Below are 18,598 nucleotides of genomic sequence, written 5' to 3' on the forward strand. Positions count from 1 at the left end.
ACAATGCAAGATTTATAAAAGTAAAAAATAAACAGAATAATGAAAAAAAAAAAAAACTCGTACATCTAGTGGACATGGTTTTGAAGCGCTCAAGTCATTCACTTATGCGCCGTTCTTCTTCTGCTCCTTTTTCTGTTGTGGCAGTTAGCAAACAGCGTTGTATTTCCGTGCACACCCCCTTCTGGATTGGAGCGTGGATTGCCCGTGACTGACTGTATTTGTCGTCTGATTGCATGCATCGAACTGGGACGTCCATACCCTGACGGTTCAGGATAAATATATGTACCGTTACACCCCTACTAGCTAGTACTTTTTATTGTTGTCGTTTTGTTTGGTTTAAATATCCAAATGTCTAAAAAACTTTTAGATATCAATCTGCATATGTGGTGGATATCGGTTATGCTCATCTTTGATGACTCCTTTAAAGATATCTTGAGTAAAATGGCTCTATATTTAATGAAGCACACAAAAAGACCTGAACCGGAAGCAATGCGACCTGTTTTACAAAATACAGAAGTTTGCATCTTGCTCCTGGAGGGCCACCTTCGAGCAAAGTTTAGTTCTAGCCCCAATTAAACACACCTGATCCAGCTAATCAGGTGTTCAGGATAACTAGAAACTTTTAGGCAGGTGTGTTAGAGCTAAACTCTGCAGGAAAGTGGCCCTCCAGGAGTAGGACTGAACAACCCTGAAAAAAAACAATACACTAATAAATATATGTAATAATGCATGTGATGGGTTTTTGTTCACTTGAATATGCCACATAAATATCCCTTTATTTAAACTAAATGTGATAGTGAAATTCATTGATTCAGATAATTACAACTAGTAACTGCCAGGTCTACAAACAACTGCTTAAGCAGTAATTGATGTTAAATAATTATAAATCAGTCCACAAATACTCCAAAAGCAAACTTTATGAGCTCAAGTGAACCACTGCATTTCACACTATTACATCACTAGAAATGTTACACACGACAAAAGACCCCGACCACAGGTAGAGTCATATCACTCCTACACCACTGTTCCACTTATCCTTATTGATTAAAGGGGGAAAGGACATAGGTCTTACAAAAATATACTGTGGATAGCATATAAATATACAATGAATGTGCAATGCAGTAAACATTTAAAAGCACTGGTGTCTTCAGTAATGTAAAGACTGCATTCAGCTTCTAATTGGCCTGTAGTGTTAATATGTAGATACGTTTCACTGGCCTCTGAGCTTACAAAATATTTCAAAAGATTCAAAGTAATATAAAGATTAAAAGTCAAAACAAAGGATGTGGACTAGTGCCTCATTGTGGTGTGAGTCAGAATGGGAATAAACATATTTTTAACAAAGTATCTAATTATAGCCAGCTAAATAAAACAAAAGACTTAACATTAATAAAAAACACTTTCACTACAAACATTTCCATAGATTTCATAGAAAGTGTTACCAATATTTCCTATGAGATGTTATAATCTACAAATTTTTGTATAGGTTATATCCTTGCGGTAGCAGATAGAGGTTCTAGTAGATTAATTTATGCATAAGAAAAATGCACAGACATCTAGTTATTTGAAAACAAAGTATGTTGGACCTTAAAACAAGAATTTGACAGCAGAGTCAAGCTGTATTCCTCTAGGAAAGATGAGAACAAAGACTTGGGCATTTCTTTTCCTCTTTACCAAAGTGAACCCACAAACACGAAGGTACTTGCAAAAAGCACCTCTCGGGTAACCAGCCATAGACAATGAAGAATACAGAGAGGTGATGAATAACTAAGCAATTGTAGTGTCACGTCTGAATACAACTTCTAATCTACTGTAAACCACTAAATTGTAGCTGATACATAGTGATCATTTCACCGATGAGGAAATACATAAGAAGGCATAGAGCTGTGTAAGAATCTCAGCTCATTATTGTTGATCATATTTTGGTCCTTTGCCTTTCTGAAATGTATATCTTTATAGATAAAAATGACTTCACTTCCTTTAATATGCATTAAAAGTCCCTCAGTTGACCTCTTCATTTGTTTCCTGTGGGTTAAACGTTCACTCATCTGATTCATACCTGAGAAGGGAATATAATGCAACAAATTCACAACAATATTGGATTTAAAACTAATGGCAGTTTTATGAAACATTTCAGTGATGGTTATAATATCTGAAGTGAAATTATACCTTTGTAGTCTCTTTCTCAGATCTTTAATCTGTTCATTCTTTTTAGTGAGAATCTCCTTCATGTTGCGGTATGCAGCCGTCTGCTGAAATTTCTTTTCCAGTTCCTTAATCCGTAAATAAACACAATATGATTTATCAAACACATCAAGCTTCAATGATTTATAAACAGATACCTTAAAAGTTTGTTAGATACAAAGTTTGGCTTTTTAAGATTTTTAAAAGATTTTTTTCATCTATTGTAATGTATAAAAAAATATAAATATTAAATAATAATGAATTATGTTTAATAATTATAATAATATATAATTACATTTATATATATATATTAAAATGTATTACTGTCAAAATAAATAAATACATTTGGGGAAAGTTAAAGATTATGGTTCACACTGAAGCTAATTTTTCACACAGATCTGTTTTTTAAAGTGAGTAGCCAAAGTCAAACTGAATTAAATTTCCAATTGTTATCTGATCTCATATGTGGAAATATACTGAATATGTAACTGTTTTTTGCAATGTGATTTCACTGTGAACAGTCAGGTCAGGATTCAGATTAGTGTCTGATAAGAGTTACATCTCTGAATAAGAATTTGCAATGTGCAGGCTTAGTACCTTCTCAGCAAGGGAAAGTTGCTCCTGGACACGAAGCAGGTCATGTTTAGCGGATACCAGGCTGTCCTGCAGGTCTTTTTGAGAAGCAACGTTGGCATTCAGGGTCTTTTCAAAGTCAGCCTGCATTGCTGCAACTGTGCCTTCCAGATTTGCGATCTCCTGAGCACACATTGCAAACTACCAATGCAAAAAATTGTCTGTAAATATTTTGTCAATTTTACTGCTGTTTCTAAACTTCACAAAAAAACTTTACAGGAACATATAGTACTGTACACTTGACAGATTTAAAAACAAAACAAAAAAAACAGCACATACCACAGAGTTTCCATGAAGCCAAACAGAAGTCATAACAGAAATGGTGAATAAAATCTCATAAACAAAATATGGCAAGTCATATTGCCAACAAAGGGAAATCACTCTCTGTGTGTTCACAGGGGCACTGACAAAGGCTCAAACACAATCCAAATGTCTACTATATAGGATCAAATCCATGCTACATATATTTGCAAAACAAAGTATAGGTCTATCAATAATGAACCTGAAGGCTAAAATTGCCAGCTTGGCAAGTGTATGGTATATTTTATACCTGATGATCTCCTTGACTTTTTTGAAGGTCTTTCAAGGCCCTCTCTGCTTTGGACTTGTCATCTAGAGCGCTCATGGCCTACAATACAATCATTATAAAGGCATGAGAGATAATAACGAGAGATAATAACCATAAAGTGGTCCCCAAAACTATCTGGACACAATTAAAAACGTCTGAATGTCATGGCTTTCGCAAAATATCAAACCAAGTGGCTTTTATTTTAAAGAAACATAGCACAAGTTCACTTAAGCAAAACATTTCAAATTATAAAATAATATTGTTTAGGGTGCAAATACTTTCTGGGGCCACAGTATGTATCAAGTTTACCAATATACTAAGGACATTCTGAGTTTTTACTATTATTATTTTTATTATTATTATCATCATAATTTCTTTACCTGAGATTCCAAAGTTCTGAGTCTAGCTTTCAATTTGTCATTGTCCTCTTGTAGTCTGGAAATCTCCTAAAATTAAAAAGTAAAAGACTTTCTCTGTTAGTGTTGATTTATGTAGAGTACGTGTCCTTGTTCAAATTTAATAATAAAAAAAAAAAACCTTCTGGAGTAGTTCAGAAACACCTCCTTCATTCAGCGGTGCTAATTTTGGCTTACTGGACTCCTGATTTACCTAAAAGCACATAAAGCAGATGTTGAAGGCAGCTCACCATGGAGAAACATTCTTAAAATATAGTACTGTCTTTGTCTATTTAGGACACATGACATCAAATTTATATCAAAATTAGTATTGTGGTTTATTAGCATTGAAGCCATTTATATGCTCATCTACTTCTACATTTGCTAAATAAACTCAATGCAATTCATGGAATTTTTCATTTGAACTCATGACCATGACAGAAACTAAAGTTCTATTATCACAAGATGTTAAGGGAATTTATGTTTTGACTGTTTTTATTTGCTGTCATCATCAGATTAGCATGATAATCTGTACTTAAGAACATCACACGCCATGACAATCTAGAACAACAAAATGTGCATGTCACACATTAACCTGCAAAATGTGAATTTTGTGCATGCTGCTACAAATAATAACTGACTATACCTATCAGAGACAGATGTCTCCTGTCCAGACCTGCAATGAGCTCACCTTGCTGTTGGGTTTGAAATCAGTCTTCTCAAACTCAGCTACTTGCTCCAGTAACTCTCTAATAAGATAAGATAAGGACAAGGGGGATAAATAAAGTTCATGTTGAGCAGAATGTCCACGCTGCTTTTCCATACAAATACAAGTGAATGGAGACTGGGGCTGTCAAGCTCCAAAAAGACAAAAAATACCATAAAAGTAGCCCATTCGACCATAGTAGTCCATTCTCTCCAGTCTTTCTCTCCAGTTAATAAGTATAATTTATGAATACTTTGGAACATTTTGTAGGAGAATGAACATTAATATTAGGAAAGAGTGGCTGAAATTTATTTTTAAGGTCCTCTATCATTTTAGTCAAATGGCATGTTTAATTCTAATGTTCAAAGAAGGATGAAAATGGTCATTAAAAACAACATTATACATACTTTAGCTCAAAAAACATAATGGACCTTTTAGTGGACATCAGGGAAAACATAAATAATGAAAAAAAAAATGTATGACTCTTTTAGATGCATGAAAAATATTAATCAATTTAAGTTGATGTTACATGTTCCTGTAAGCCACAGAAAAGACACATCAATGAAACAAAAGCAGATGCACCTGCTCGGATTCTCGGTAGTGGGTGGAGTCAAAAAAGGGAGAGAGAGGAAGAGCCTCTATTAAAAAAAAAAAAAAAAAAAAACACATACATGTCAGTTACATGGTTCTAAATGGAAAAATAAAGCCCCTCCTTCTCCTTGTGAAACAGTTAGTGGTAGGCAAAACATTTGGCTGTGTGTGCGGTCTGTGAAGATTGCGGTGTACACGTAGATATGGGTGTTTTCCCTGTGTGAGGCCCATCCCTGATGTACCAAGGAGGGAGGATCATACACAAACAGCTGTTTATGTATGTAATGGAGACAAAATACACTCAGCCACAAACACCACCACACTACAAAAGCAACATGTTACAGTAAACATGTTTACATGTTACAGTAAAAGTGTTAACGTGTGTGAATGCTGCTCAGCTCTCTCAGATCTGTGTTTGTGATTTTCACTATTTTTGGTGAAATTTAGTTCAGTAATGACCACACTCTGGTGGATAATTTTAAAAGGACAAAAATGAAAATTCATATTCTACTCATCTACTTGCCATCAAGTTTTTCGATATTTGTGGTTAGGAAAAGGAGACATTTAGCAGAATGTGCAAGCTGTTTTTGTTTCCAAACAATGCAAGTGGATGGGGACTGGGGCTGTCAAGCTCCAAAAACAATTATAAAAGTAGCCTATTCACTTGTGCACTATATTCCAAGTCTTCTAAAGTCATGCAATAGCTTTGTGTGAGGGTTAGAGCGAAGAAAGAAAAAGCCAAATGGGTTCAAACTAGTGTTGTCAAAAGTACCGACTTCGGTACCATCTTTGACGCTCTTCACTGAGCACTTACACAGATACACATGATAGCGTTTGAAAGCAGGCATCTAACTTGGTACCGAAGTTGGTACTTTTGACAACACTAGTTCAAACAACATGAAGGTAACGATGGTAGACTTAATTTTTGGTGAACTATTCATTTAAGCAGTGATTCTAAACATATTTACTCAAAGCACCACCCCATTGGTTTCTTTGAAGTGAAATACTATGCTTACATAATTAACTATTTCTCCCGGGTAATTTACCTATTTGAGTATATATAAATATTTATGATATTTGTAAAACTTTGCATAGTTATGTGTATAACTAAAAATACATATAGTAAAGTATTGTACAGGCCCTTTCACACCAAGATATAAAAAAAAAAAAAAACTAATGATAACTATAAAAATAACTTTAACTATATTAGCATCCACACAGTGTACAATCATTGTTTATTGTAATCATGCTCTACAGTTTTGTCATCTGCCACTTTAAATGCTTGAGCTCTTAAAGCAGAATGGATTCTGATTGGCTGTCAATGTTTTTATCATTCATCAGCTAGAAAAAATGTTCTGCAAGTGACTTCAATTATATCTTTTCTTTGTGTTGTTATGGTTATAGTTGTGGTGTGGACTCTGTTATTCTTTTATATTTAAAAGGATTTTTAGGAAAATAACTACCGTTATTGTTATACTTATTGTCCTTGGTGCAAACAGGCCTTAAGACCCCTATGGCATTCCAGATGTCATAGCCTGATGACCTCTCAGATGTCTTCATCATCAACATAGAAATCTGCTAGCTTTGAGAGTGAAAGTATAACTTTCAGCTGACCTTTCAGCCTGAGGCCCAACCAGAGCAGTAGGAAGGATGTGGTTTTGACTCTTGACAGTGGAGCAGGAGTGCATGGGTCACAAATATGAGATCACGAGAGAAATTAAGTGTATTGCCTCCGATTTGTCATCCTAAGCCCCTCAAATTAATCTAATTCAGTCTTGTGGGTAGCACGATGAGTACAATTAAAAACAATTACAACACCAAGACAATTTTGTTAACAGTCAGTTCATGATGAACTATCCACTCCTTTATCATCAAACTAGAACCAGGTGACTTTGTGAAGAACTAAGGTATCGAAGTGCCTCAAGGACAACTTTTCTCTTCTTCTGTCCTTTGGTTTCTCTCCTCCACCTATAACTGTCCAGGTCTGGTTCATCAGTATGCGGTTTCTGAGTTGAATTTCTTTATAGACCTTCAATTCCTGGTACATTTCACAAAAAAAAAAAAAAAAAGCTACACCTTGAGGTTTAACAAACTCTTGCTAGCCAAAAGCCAGTCTGCAGTGGCACCTAGAAACTTTTTCAACCCAATAAACTTAGGTTCTACTATGAATCCACCATATCTGTTTATTAAATCCAGACAAACCCCTCTTCTTGAGCTTTTCCCTACAGCTTATATAGTTCTTCCACAATAGTATGCATTTTTTAAGTAGAGTTTCATTGGCTAATGTAGTTTCTTTGGTTTTCTATCTTTCTGTTCTCAGTCTACACATACTACTGCTTGACGAATGTATTTCAGGCCTACCTCTTCTACATCTTCCTCAGACTGGAGTCTTGCTGAGTGGAATATCTTAATGTTATAGTCATCTGAAATGTTCCATGTCTGAAAGCTAAACCCACCCTTTGAAAACTGTTGAGTCAAGATCAAATAATCACAGAGAAAGATTACAAATCAAAACAATGATTTCTTTTAAAGTTGATACTGCAACAAATGTTTTTTACTTTCTAATTATTTAGGTTACCATTATTTACTGATATTTATTTCAATGTTTTACAGGCTGTACTGTGTTGGTCAACTGACGTAAGTGCTAAAATAAACATGCACATATTTTATATATATATATATATATATATATCAAAATGCATTTAGTTTAGGTATATAGTTAAGTTGACTACCGCCACGGTCACATCCCTAATTTTAAACAATAATTATGATGTTTATTGAACAATCAAAATACCAAAAATACTAAATAATTAAATCATAGCCTTTTGAAGTGTAATAATCTGCATCGCAGATAAAGGCTGAATTGATATTTTAAGACATTTACTATTTTTAAAGAATTTAAGACATTTTAAGAGGGACTGCAGAAACCATTTCTTTTATTATATGGTTCGTTTCTTCTCGAAAAAAGTCGCAATGAAATGGTAGTGACAAATCATTTATTTCTTCTCCTCACCTGTTCTCCAGCTCAGAAATGTCTGTTTGCAGTCTCAGATAGAATTTCTCCGCCTGGGAAAAGAGTTGTCGCAGCAGAAGCACATTAGTGTGAGCTGTGTTTATGAGTTCCATCTCCACTTCTCCACGCACCAGCACCTGCAGCCCGTCAAGCATGTCAGACACCTCATCCACCGTATAAGTTTCCTCTATGAGCCTTTAATATGGAGGAAGAGAAGGGGAAATAGTCAGAGAAGAACATTTAAAGATGGAAACTAAAACAGAGTTATCGCGAAGACACAAATGACATAGGCTTGTGTTCTCTCACCTACTGTCCTTCAAGTCTTGGAAACAGGAGTCAATTGTCTTCAGTCTCAAGGTCCGTTTAGAGCGGGCAAACCGCATGTAGTTTATCACCTCGTTCTGATGGTGCTCATTAAACCCAAAATCAGCCTATAGGGAAAGCCACAGAATATTATATTTAATGGCAAACACCTTTACAAAGTTTGTGACAGAAAACTTACTACAGAGAACCAGCGCCCTCTTCTGACTGAATGACACTTTTACACCAACCCACTGTACTAAGAGCTATAAGAATATCATTCGCTTTCGCACCGGAGGAACCTTTTCATAGTTCAAAATTCACACTTTGATGCTGATTTGCATATCTGGTTCAAATATGTTAACGATTATACAATTAAATGAATAAACTTAACTCAGACACGCAAATTACTTCAGTACAAAGTAATTTGCATTTTACTACTTTAACTTTAGTATTTTACTTAGTTTATGTGATAAATAGTTGAATTTTCCAATGCATTCAGTCATTTTAAGCACAGAAAATGGTTTTATTGTTGTCTATAGGTGTCTCTTATTAATACAGCCTTTAATTAAAACACTTTTACTGGTTAATTATATCAATAATGACATTATAGGGGAGTGATTACTGTTTGATCTGGCCTTTATAAACCTTTCGCACAAATTACGCTTATTTCTGAACATCTTATGATTTGACATTGCTTATAAAATAAAATAGATCAGTGTTATGTTACACTGAACTCACATTGCATTTAACGGTATCAATGGCCTGAAAACATTAAGTTACAACCTACTGGTGTCATCTTGTAGATCGGGCTGGTATTCACCCTTTTCCCACTCTTAAACTGCGTATTTTAGAGATCACATCAGTTTATTAGTTAGACATAACGCGTATGTTAATAAAGTGGTAAAATGTAGCCGCACAAATTGTTTATTATCTAGTTTTCCATCAGATTAGCTAATGTTAGCTGGCTAAGCTACTTACCATTACAGCAGGGTAATGCGGAGTTTTATCGTGACAAGGAGTAAAAATAAACGTTTCTAGAATTAAATATAGTGCGTTAACATTAGGATCGAGCATCAGAAGGCACTGTCATGAAAGTAAACTGGGAATGATGTTTACGAATGGAAGGTTTGCGAGAAGAGAAGAGCGAGAAGAGAACTGTTGTGCTTTTGGGTTGCGCTTGGAAACTGAACAGCGTCGTCGCTGTGTTACTAATCACACTGGAGAGGACGGCAGAGGGCGCGCTGCACACGGAAATCTGTGGGCCTAAAGTCCCTCTGAAATCAAAACTGAATATTTTGGGCTTATAGTTTATAGGGGTTTTTTTTTAGTAGCAAAAGTCCACAGTGGGGGTAGGTGAATAATTCTATCAATTGATAGGAACATATTTTTGTTAAGTACCGTATATATTTAAAATATAAAAAAATATATAATGTTGATTTGTTCTCTGATATTGAAAATGAGATTAATAAGGTAAGAGAAAAAAATCATGATATTGATAGTATTCTGGGTGGGGATTTTAATATTGTCCCAGAGGATTTTATTATTGTTCAATTAGACCAGGGGTGTCCAAGCCTGGTCCTGGAGGGCTACCGCCCTGCAGATTTTAGCTCCAACCCGAATCAAACACGCCTGAACCAGTTAATCATGCTGTTCAGTGCTGCTTGATAATTACAGGCAGGTGTGTTGAAGCAGGGTTGGAACTGAAATCTGCAGGACGGTAGCCTTCCAGGAGCAGGGTTGGACACCCCTGAATTAGACCATGCCTACAACTGAGTCAGAGCTATCTTTTGTGAATATGGAGATTTTTATGTAATATAATTTTTGAAAGAGTTCACATGGAGTAACAGAGATATATCTAAACAGTCAAGAATCGATTTTTGTTTCATTTCTAATTCATTAGAACAAAATACGAACAGTGTCCATTGAACCATCAATACAGTCTGATCACAAAATGATTTATCTTCTCATTAAATGGAATAATGAAACATGCAAAACCTCTAAGACATATTGAAAATGTAATAATAGATTATTGGAAACTGATAGTTTTAAACTTGAAATTTAAAAGATAATACAAACATTAAAATCAATCTAAGGGAACATTTGTACTGTAAAAATTTGGAGTTTATGTAGTTTCAGATTAGATTTAGAGCAGTTAAAAAAGGGGAAGAAATTGTAAAGTCTAATAAGTCAAAGGAAAAGGAAATTATTAGAGCTATTTGTAACATCATAGATAACAGCCTAATACTGACAGAAATTCAAGTTTGTTAATGAGTCTGCTGGCTGAGTTAAATAAATTATATTGGTAATCAAGGCAAAAGGAAACTTTGTTAGATCAAGAAGACGCTGGTTAGAAGAAACAAATTCCAGACACTTTTATAATTTGGAGAAAAGGGATGAAACAAATAACAATCATGAAAACAAATGAACAAATCCAAAAACAAAACAACAAATTATAAACACAATGGCAAGTGTTGTTTGCCATTTCATCAGCAGAAGTCAGCTTTACAGTTTTTTTTTACAATTGCTTACACACTTAAAATTAAAAATAACACAAAGGTACTGAAACCATACACTCAAGGAGCAAAACCTTAGCCCAGATCTGCACAACTATAAGTATATTCTCAGCCTCACACTTTTTGCAAAACACTACACACACTACACTACACACACAACACTAAACACACTTCTCTACATTAGACACAGAAATCTAATATAATGTCACTTCTTTGCCATTTCAAGACACTGCTTTCCAAAATACCACCCCTATAAACCAATTGATCAAACATGGTGTCAGGTCTGCAGACACTTAGGTGCTTAACTGTAAACTCAACAATCAGGTGCAAGTACTATAAAAAGGCAAAAGGTGAGTTTATTTGTCTTCAACAAAATGAAAGGCAATGTTGCAGTAAGAGGGAGAGGGAGAAACATCATTGGCCACAGAGCTATTTTGAAATTCCCGGGACAACGTGGTGGTAACATCACAATGTATGTTGACTACACAAAATCGTCACAGCAGAAGACCAAATGGACGCAGAGCAGATGAGATACATTGTCATATGGGACAATGTATCTTTCCACCTATCTGCTCTGCTCCAAAACTGGTTTCATTAGCGTCCACAATTTTCACTACAATACTTCCCACCATACTGTCCTTTCCTTAAAAGGATAGTTCATCCAAAAATGAAAATTCTGTCATCATTTACTCACCCTCAAGTTGTTCCAATTCTGTATAAATGTCTTTGTTCTGCTGAACACAAAGGAAGATATTTTGAAGAAAGTTTGTTTTGGGGCACCATTGATTTCCATAGGAAAAAAAAAAAAAATACTATGGAAGTCAATGGTGTCCCAGAACTGTTCAGTTTCCCACATTCTTCAAAATATCTTCTTTTGTGTTCAATGGAACAAAGAAATTTATACAGGTTTGGAACAACCTGAGGGTGAGTAAATGATGACAGAATTTTAAATTTTGGGTGAACTATCCCTCTAAACCCATTGAGGAGGGGTTTTTTGTTTTGTTTTTTTGTTTTTTGGAATTAAAGGTTTACAATCTCCAGCCCTATGTCAGGATATCCCTCATTCAAGCCATGGAGGAGGCCTGTGACCTAACTGATGCAGGGTCTGTCTAAGGATGGATTCGCCATTCAAGAAGATTCTTCCCTCTCTGTCTTGCGAGAGAGGATATTGCCTGTGATGTGAATGAAGTGCTATGGCCAGATCCAGCTAGGCCAGAGATGATGCTTAGGTTTTTTTTCTATTTTTTTTTCATTTAAAATCATGCTTTTGTTTTGTCCCCACAAATGTTTTTGTTTGTGTACTATATTGTATTTAGAATATGTTCTGATTTTCAGTGCAAAATGTATCCTTTGAAAAGGCATGGATGTATTGAATGGTTTTACAATGTGGTAAGAAATAAATATTTTATTTTAAATAAATAATGTTGTTGTTGTTTTTGTTTTGTTTTTTGTTGTTGTTTTTTTGTCAGTATATTCATTACTCTAACAATATCTCTGAAAAAAATCAAACCCAGACTATATCATTAGAAAAGTATAAAAGTTACAAGTGTTTAAGATTGAGCACAGCAGTGTGTATATGAGTCAAATGGAATCAGAATGTATGAACCGGGGGCCTGTACCATGATGGTAGTTGAACAAACTCAGGGTTATAGGATTAGTTTCAAGTTGACAAAACCAAACCACTCCAACCCGGCTTTGTTGGTACCATGATGCTGATCATCAACTTTTTCTGTCAACTCAGGCTTTGATCCTGAGTTTGTGGAGCGCGTGCACATGAATGCTTGACATCAGTGGCAAACAGCCAATCACATGCCTTGCAACAGAAAGAAACTGTGATTTACTTCTCGCGAGAGAGTCAACGCGATTCAAAACTCTTTTGCTGAAGAAAATGAAGAATTTAAACGCATTTACACTAAAGAAGAAACTTGTCCATGAAAAAGGACAAATAAAAGAAATTATCTTGCTCTATCAGAGCAAGTAAAAATTGTCAAGTGTTTATATAGTTTATTATATACAGCAATAGAGACTCAAACATGTAAGGTTATGTAGTCATTTTTAAAGAGTTATCTTTTGATTCTACAGCTTACATATGATCTGTATATATTAATATGTATTTAAAATAAGTTAAATAAATATGCAAGTTTTCTTTAAGTGAACATAACATCACACTTATATAGTTTACTTTTTATATATTATTTTTGCTCTTTAAGTATACTACTATGTTCCTATTTAGGTATTATATTTTATACTTGAAATACCTTTAACTGTACTTTAACTCTTTCCATTTAAAAAACATTTTATTCTAGCTTCATGAATCCTTTCTTATCTACACTTAAATGTGGGTACGTTTCATTTTTCTAAAAAAAGGAAACATTTTAAACAAAAAGCTGAGAAAATTGCATTTTTTTTGTCAAAGACTATGTCCGGATGGGATTCAGATCGATGATCAAACACAGGTGGAGTAGATAGAGTCCATAAACACCCCCAAAGCTTCATAGTCCTCATAGTCCACATAACGTTTGGCAGTTTTTATTTATATGTTGTTTAATGTTTGATGATCGCTTTATTTTACATTTGCGTGAGTAATCTTCTATCGCTTGTTTCAGCTTCTTCTTCTCCTGCATTTTGATCCAGAGATTCTGTACTCTTTCTTTTTAGCAGAACATCCGTCTGTTGTGGCAATACCATTAACACAATTCATGTCATTTTCACACAAAATGCAGTCAATTAATACGTTTCTAAAATGCTTACATTTTCTTTTCATATAAGCTTACCCCATACCAAAATCATGGATCTTTCTCATCTTATTTGCAAATGCTTAAACAGAGCAAGTCAGAAATGAAGACCCAATGTTCCAATCTTTAAAAATATAGGATAAAACCTATACTTCTGCAACAACAGCAGTACTGGAAAAGTCCTAAAATAAAAAAAAGGTAATTATGTCTTTTTGTCTCATAATTCTGACTTTTTTCTCTCAATTCCTAGTTAATATTTCACAATTCTGAAAAAAGTCACAATTGCAAAATAAAAAATATTTTTGATAAAAAGTCACAATTACCTTTTATGCTTTTTTATTCTGTGGTGGAAAAAAAGCTTCCATAATAACCAAAGATGTATGTGGGATTTGTTGTTGATGAATGGCAGCAATTTCATGTTTTCATTTCAGTAAAAGCTTTACACTACAACAATTTTACTCCAACGATGCCACTACTACTGTTCCATATTTACAAAATATGTGGTCTGCATAGGGCACTAGCTACAAAGAGGACACCATCCCACCCTCTATGGGGTACCATTAACACCACACACCCCCATAAGAGATTTCAACCAAGGGGGCAACGTAAGTTCTGCATAGGGGACACATTTGACAAGTAGCTGCCCATTCTGCAATTCTGTTACTTTCTTCTTCTTCTCTTTTTCTACTGTACATTCTATAAAATAATGACTCACTTCTGTAGCCAAGAATGCACACATTCAACACTCAATTAAAAATGTAGAATGGCTTACATGCATTATACTTTTACTGCAGTAAAAGGAAACTGAATTTTAAAAACTATGGATTTCATATTTTCTGCAGGTAGAACTGAAACATGACAGTTATGCAGTTTTTGTAATGCCATCAGCTGTTAGTATTTTGACAGTCATTGTGCTTTGATTGACTATATGTTCATGTTGGATAGAAAACTAGTGCTATGTTTTGACAGAACAACTGTATTTTGAATCAGGTTTGCTGTGTTTTGATAGAGTTAGTATGTGTTGAAAAAAGTTTTTAGCATTTTGAAATGTGTAGTTTGTGTTTATTTGACAAAATATGGTTTTGGGCAGAAAATTAACTTTTTGGCTAATGATGTGATGTAGGTGTGTTGCTGTGTTAAGAATTTAGAAAAAGTACTTTAAGTATTGGTAAACGCTTGTTAGCAATTGAAAAAACTGTAATGTAAAGTTTTGAATGAAGTGTTTCATTTTGCAAAAGAACTGAGGTGTTCTGCTACTTGTGTGTGTGAATCTGTGAATTGTGTGTAGTGTTTTGACAAAATGATCCTTGTTTTTAAAATTGTGCTTATTTCTCAGACAAAATGCTGCATATTTTTTAAGCAATCATAAAAAACTGTAATTTCACAAAGAAATATGCAGCATTTTGTCTGAGAAATATTAAAAAGACACTTTCTCATTTATAATTTGTCTTAATTTTGTTAAAAAAAATTGTGAGAAAATCGTATTGTGAAACCATTGGGAATCGTATTGCATCGTGAGTTGAGTGAATCGTTACATCCCTACTTGTTAAGTAGAACATAACAGACCGCAGCTGTGCAGCCCAGTAATAAATACCACAATAAGTTTGGACATTTTTCCATAAAAAACTAACAAACAATGTTTTGATTTTTAAGAACAAATCTGAAGGTGGTGGTAGTGAAACATTTTTAAATAACTAAAGTAGTTTGAGTAGTATATTCATTTTTAAAATATTAATTCTCCCAATTATAGATAGTGACATCCATCTATATTAATTGATTCAGTAATTTCCATCTTTAAAGGTTCATAGTTAGCATCAACAACGTTTTCCAGTCTCAAACTTCAAGTTACTATACATATTCATAGACTCCATCTGATGTTACATGAGCCAGGAATATAGTCCATATTTGACCAAATTAACATATTTCTTTGCCCAAGACTCATCAAAGCATAACTTACTATACTTTCTCATAGACATCTTCAGATGTTACTTAAACCATAGGGTAGCCCATACTTGACCTAATAAACATATTTCTGGCCAAAGAGTGCTGGACTGTTAACTTACAATACACACTCATAGACTCCTTCTGTTGTTACATCAACCAGACAATAGTCCATATTTTACCTATTTAAGATCTTTCTGGCCAAAGAGTCCTCAAATATTAACTCAGTATAAATTACTCATAGACTCCGTATGATTGTAAATCAGCCAGACAGTATGGCAATATGTGACCTATTGAGAATTTTTCTGGCCGTGTTATGTGTTATCTGTTCACTGCACAATTATTAACTTACTATACATACCCAACTGACTCTTTCTGATGTTTCATCTGCCTAGACGGTAGTCCATATTTGACGTATTGAACATATATCTGATAAAAGATTCCTCAAACTTTAACTTTCTATAAATACTCATACACGTTTTCTGATGTTTCATCAGCCACAGAGTTGTCCATATATGACCTATTGAACATCTTTTAGGCTGAAGTCCTCAAACTTTTAGTTTCTATACATATTTATGACTCTTTCTGATGTTGCATTAGTAGTCCATATTTGACCTATTCAACATAATTCTGTCCAAAGATTCCTTAAAGGGCAACTTAGTATACATTCTCATAGAGACTCATGTTTCATCAGTAGTCCACATTTGACTAGAGCCCGCTGACATTAACTTACTATACATACTCATAGAATCCTTCTGATGTTACATCAGCCAAGAAGTAATCCATATATGACCTATTGAACATCTTTCTGGCTGAAGAGTCATCGAACTTTTAAGACTCTTTGGCCACATATATGTTCAACAGGTCAAATATGGACTAATGTCTGGGTAATGAAATGTTAAGAAAGGAGTCAGTGAGTATGTATAGAAAGTTGAAGTTTGAGGAGTTTTTGGCCAGAAGTATAGGTCAAATTTAAGCTACTCTCATTGTTGATGTATATAACATCAGCAGAATGAGTATGTATAGAAAGTTAAAACATGCATTCACGCATTGAAGAGAAAACGTATGTGTGCTTGTTGCATTGCATACAAAAATAACCTTCTGTAGTGCATTGAAAAGATAACACATATGTTATGTCCTTTTTCACTGCATTGCATGCAAGAACTAACTCATTCCGTTGTGCATTAAAATGATACTGCATGACGTATGTGCACGAATACAATAAATAACTTATTGCGTTGTGCATTAAAGAGAAAATATAATAATAATATTACAGATTTTTACAATCGCTAGGACACATTTCTCAATACTTAGGTCACTTTTTCAAAACTCTTCACACAGTTCTCCTAACCAACTTTCTTCTTGGCACAGAGGTTAACTTCACATTTAAAATGCACCAAATCTACCAAAACACTTCATACATGTCTCAAATCAACTCATTCTTCCAGAACACTAGCAAAGGTTTTCACTGAGCAATCACACTTTGTCACTCATAAAACATCGACCTAAAAACACTATCAGTTAGCATTATACAATGTTTTCTTTTTTTTAAATTTCTTTACAAAACAAGAATGACACTCTCTACTGCTTATAATTCACTGCAGTTTATGTTACATGGTCCATGTTTACATTACAGAACAAAATTATTCCTAAGTTTCCCCTTTTGAGTTGATGGTAACGAAATTGAAAGACTAATGCTTGTGTAGGTGTTCAGTTTCATCTAATTGTTTTGATAGTATTTGATTTTTTAGATTCAGAATATATTTCATAACTATATTATTGTAGAAATGTAGCAAATTTCTGTCTTATTCAGTTTTGTATTATGTTATTGTTTTGAACTTAAGTTTAACAGTTTTGAAAACAGTACGTAAGCATGTGCAAATTGGCCTGTACATACAAAGAGTTTTGGCAGTTGTTGTGTCTGAGTGAGAAAAGAATTCATGAAATTTGAGAGATGTAGTCATTGAATGCATTTTGTGCCAAAGCAATGATAATTGATCCTCAGTTTAGCCCACATAGACTTCTGTTGTGCTCACTGTGTGAAGAGTTTTGCAAAAGTGACCTAAGTATTGAGAAATGTGTCCTAGCGTCTGTAAAAAACTGTAATGCACAACGGAATAAGTTATAAGTTAGTTAGATATTGAATGCAATGCAATGCGTCCAAATATATGTTATATGTTATCTCTTCACCGCATAATGGATTAAGTTAGATCGTGTATGAAATGCAATGCACAAATGAAATTAGTTAGTTCTTACATTATTGCAATGCATAATGAGATAACTTAGTTCTTGCATGCATGCAGTTCAACAGCACCTGTGTTATGTGTTAACTGTACAATGCACAACAAAATAAGTTGGTTCTTATATACAATGCATACAATGAAACAGTGCCTACCTTATATGTTATTGCACAATGTATTAAGTTAGATCGTGTATGAAATGCAATGCGCATATGTTATTCATTTCTTTTATACAATACAAGGAAACAGTGCACAGCTTGTAACAGCTTACCTGCAATGTAACAGAACATATGTGTTACCTCTTTAATGCACAACGAAATATATGACATGTTCTTGTGTGTAATGCAGTGCAACAGCACCCCGTGTTTTGTGTTATCTCTTTACTGCACAACGGATTAAGTTAATGCAATGCAATATGTTATGTGTTATCTCTTTAATGCATAACTGAATGAGCCAGTTCTTGTTTGTAATGCAATGAAATAGAATTCTTCAATGCAGAATGGAATAATTAAGAGCTTGTATGAGTTTTCTCTTCAGTGCACAACGGAATAAGTTAGTTCTTGTATAGAATAAAAAGAAGGTGTATAACTTCACTGCACTCTGGATTAAGACAGATCGTATATTCAATTCATATGTTCAGTATATTATTATTTATTGCATTTATTGCAATGTATCTGTTAAATGTTATCTCTTCAGTGCACACCGGAATAATTTATTTTTTGTATACGTGCATAACTTAAAATGCAACGGAACAATGAGTTCAATGCGCAAAAGGA

General features: G+C 34.2%; 1 protein-coding gene across 3 annotated transcripts; it reads right to left on the minus strand.

Annotated features, from left to right (window-relative positions):
• Positions 1 to 899: 899 nt before the first annotated feature.
• lztfl1 (leucine zipper transcription factor-like 1) lies at positions 900 to 9,609 on the minus strand. Of its 3 annotated transcripts, none has more exons than XM_051882750.1 (10): positions 9,372 to 9,609; positions 8,397 to 8,521; positions 8,091 to 8,285; positions 4,472 to 4,529; positions 3,923 to 3,994; positions 3,766 to 3,831; positions 3,368 to 3,445; positions 2,782 to 2,940; positions 2,170 to 2,273; positions 900 to 2,059 (listed from the first exon to the last, which is right to left on the minus strand). In XM_051882750.1, exons 1-10 carry the CDS (start codon positions 9,465 to 9,467, stop codon positions 2,041 to 2,043), a joined length of 972 nt encoding a protein of 323 aa, XP_051738710.1. In that variant the 5' UTR covers positions 9,468 to 9,609; the 3' UTR covers positions 900 to 2,040. The 3 variants fall into 3 exon arrangements, with proteins under 3 accessions (XP_051738710.1, XP_051738709.1, XP_051738711.1); XM_051882749.1 differs by having other exon boundaries at positions 2,782 to 2,958; positions 9,372 to 9,607; XM_051882751.1 differs by lacking the exon at positions 9,372 to 9,609 and adding an exon at positions 8,785 to 8,803 and having other exon boundaries at positions 2,782 to 2,958.
• Between the last annotated feature and the right edge of the window lie 8,989 nt (positions 9,610 to 18,598).

The sequence above is a fragment of the Ctenopharyngodon idella genome, chromosome 23 (assembly GCF_019924925.1).
Source record: "Ctenopharyngodon idella isolate HZGC_01 chromosome 23, HZGC01, whole genome shotgun sequence".
NCBI lineage: Eukaryota > Metazoa > Chordata > Actinopteri > Cypriniformes > Xenocyprididae > Ctenopharyngodon > Ctenopharyngodon idella.

Excerpts from the sequence above, each read along its gene's own strand:
- lztfl1 (XM_051882749.1), bottom strand. The coding sequence starts at position 9,467 with ATGCTCGATCCTAATGTTAACGCACTATATTTAATTCTAGAAACGTTT. Across the intron at positions 8,522-9,371 it reads CGCATTACCCTGCTGTAATG|GCTGATTTTGGGTTTAATGA; the intron begins GTAAGTAGCTTA and ends CTTTCCCTATAG. Across the intron at positions 3,995-4,471 it reads ATTTCAAACCCAACAGCAAG|GTAAATCAGGAGTCCAGTAA; the intron begins GTGAGCTCATTG and ends ATGTGCTTTTAG.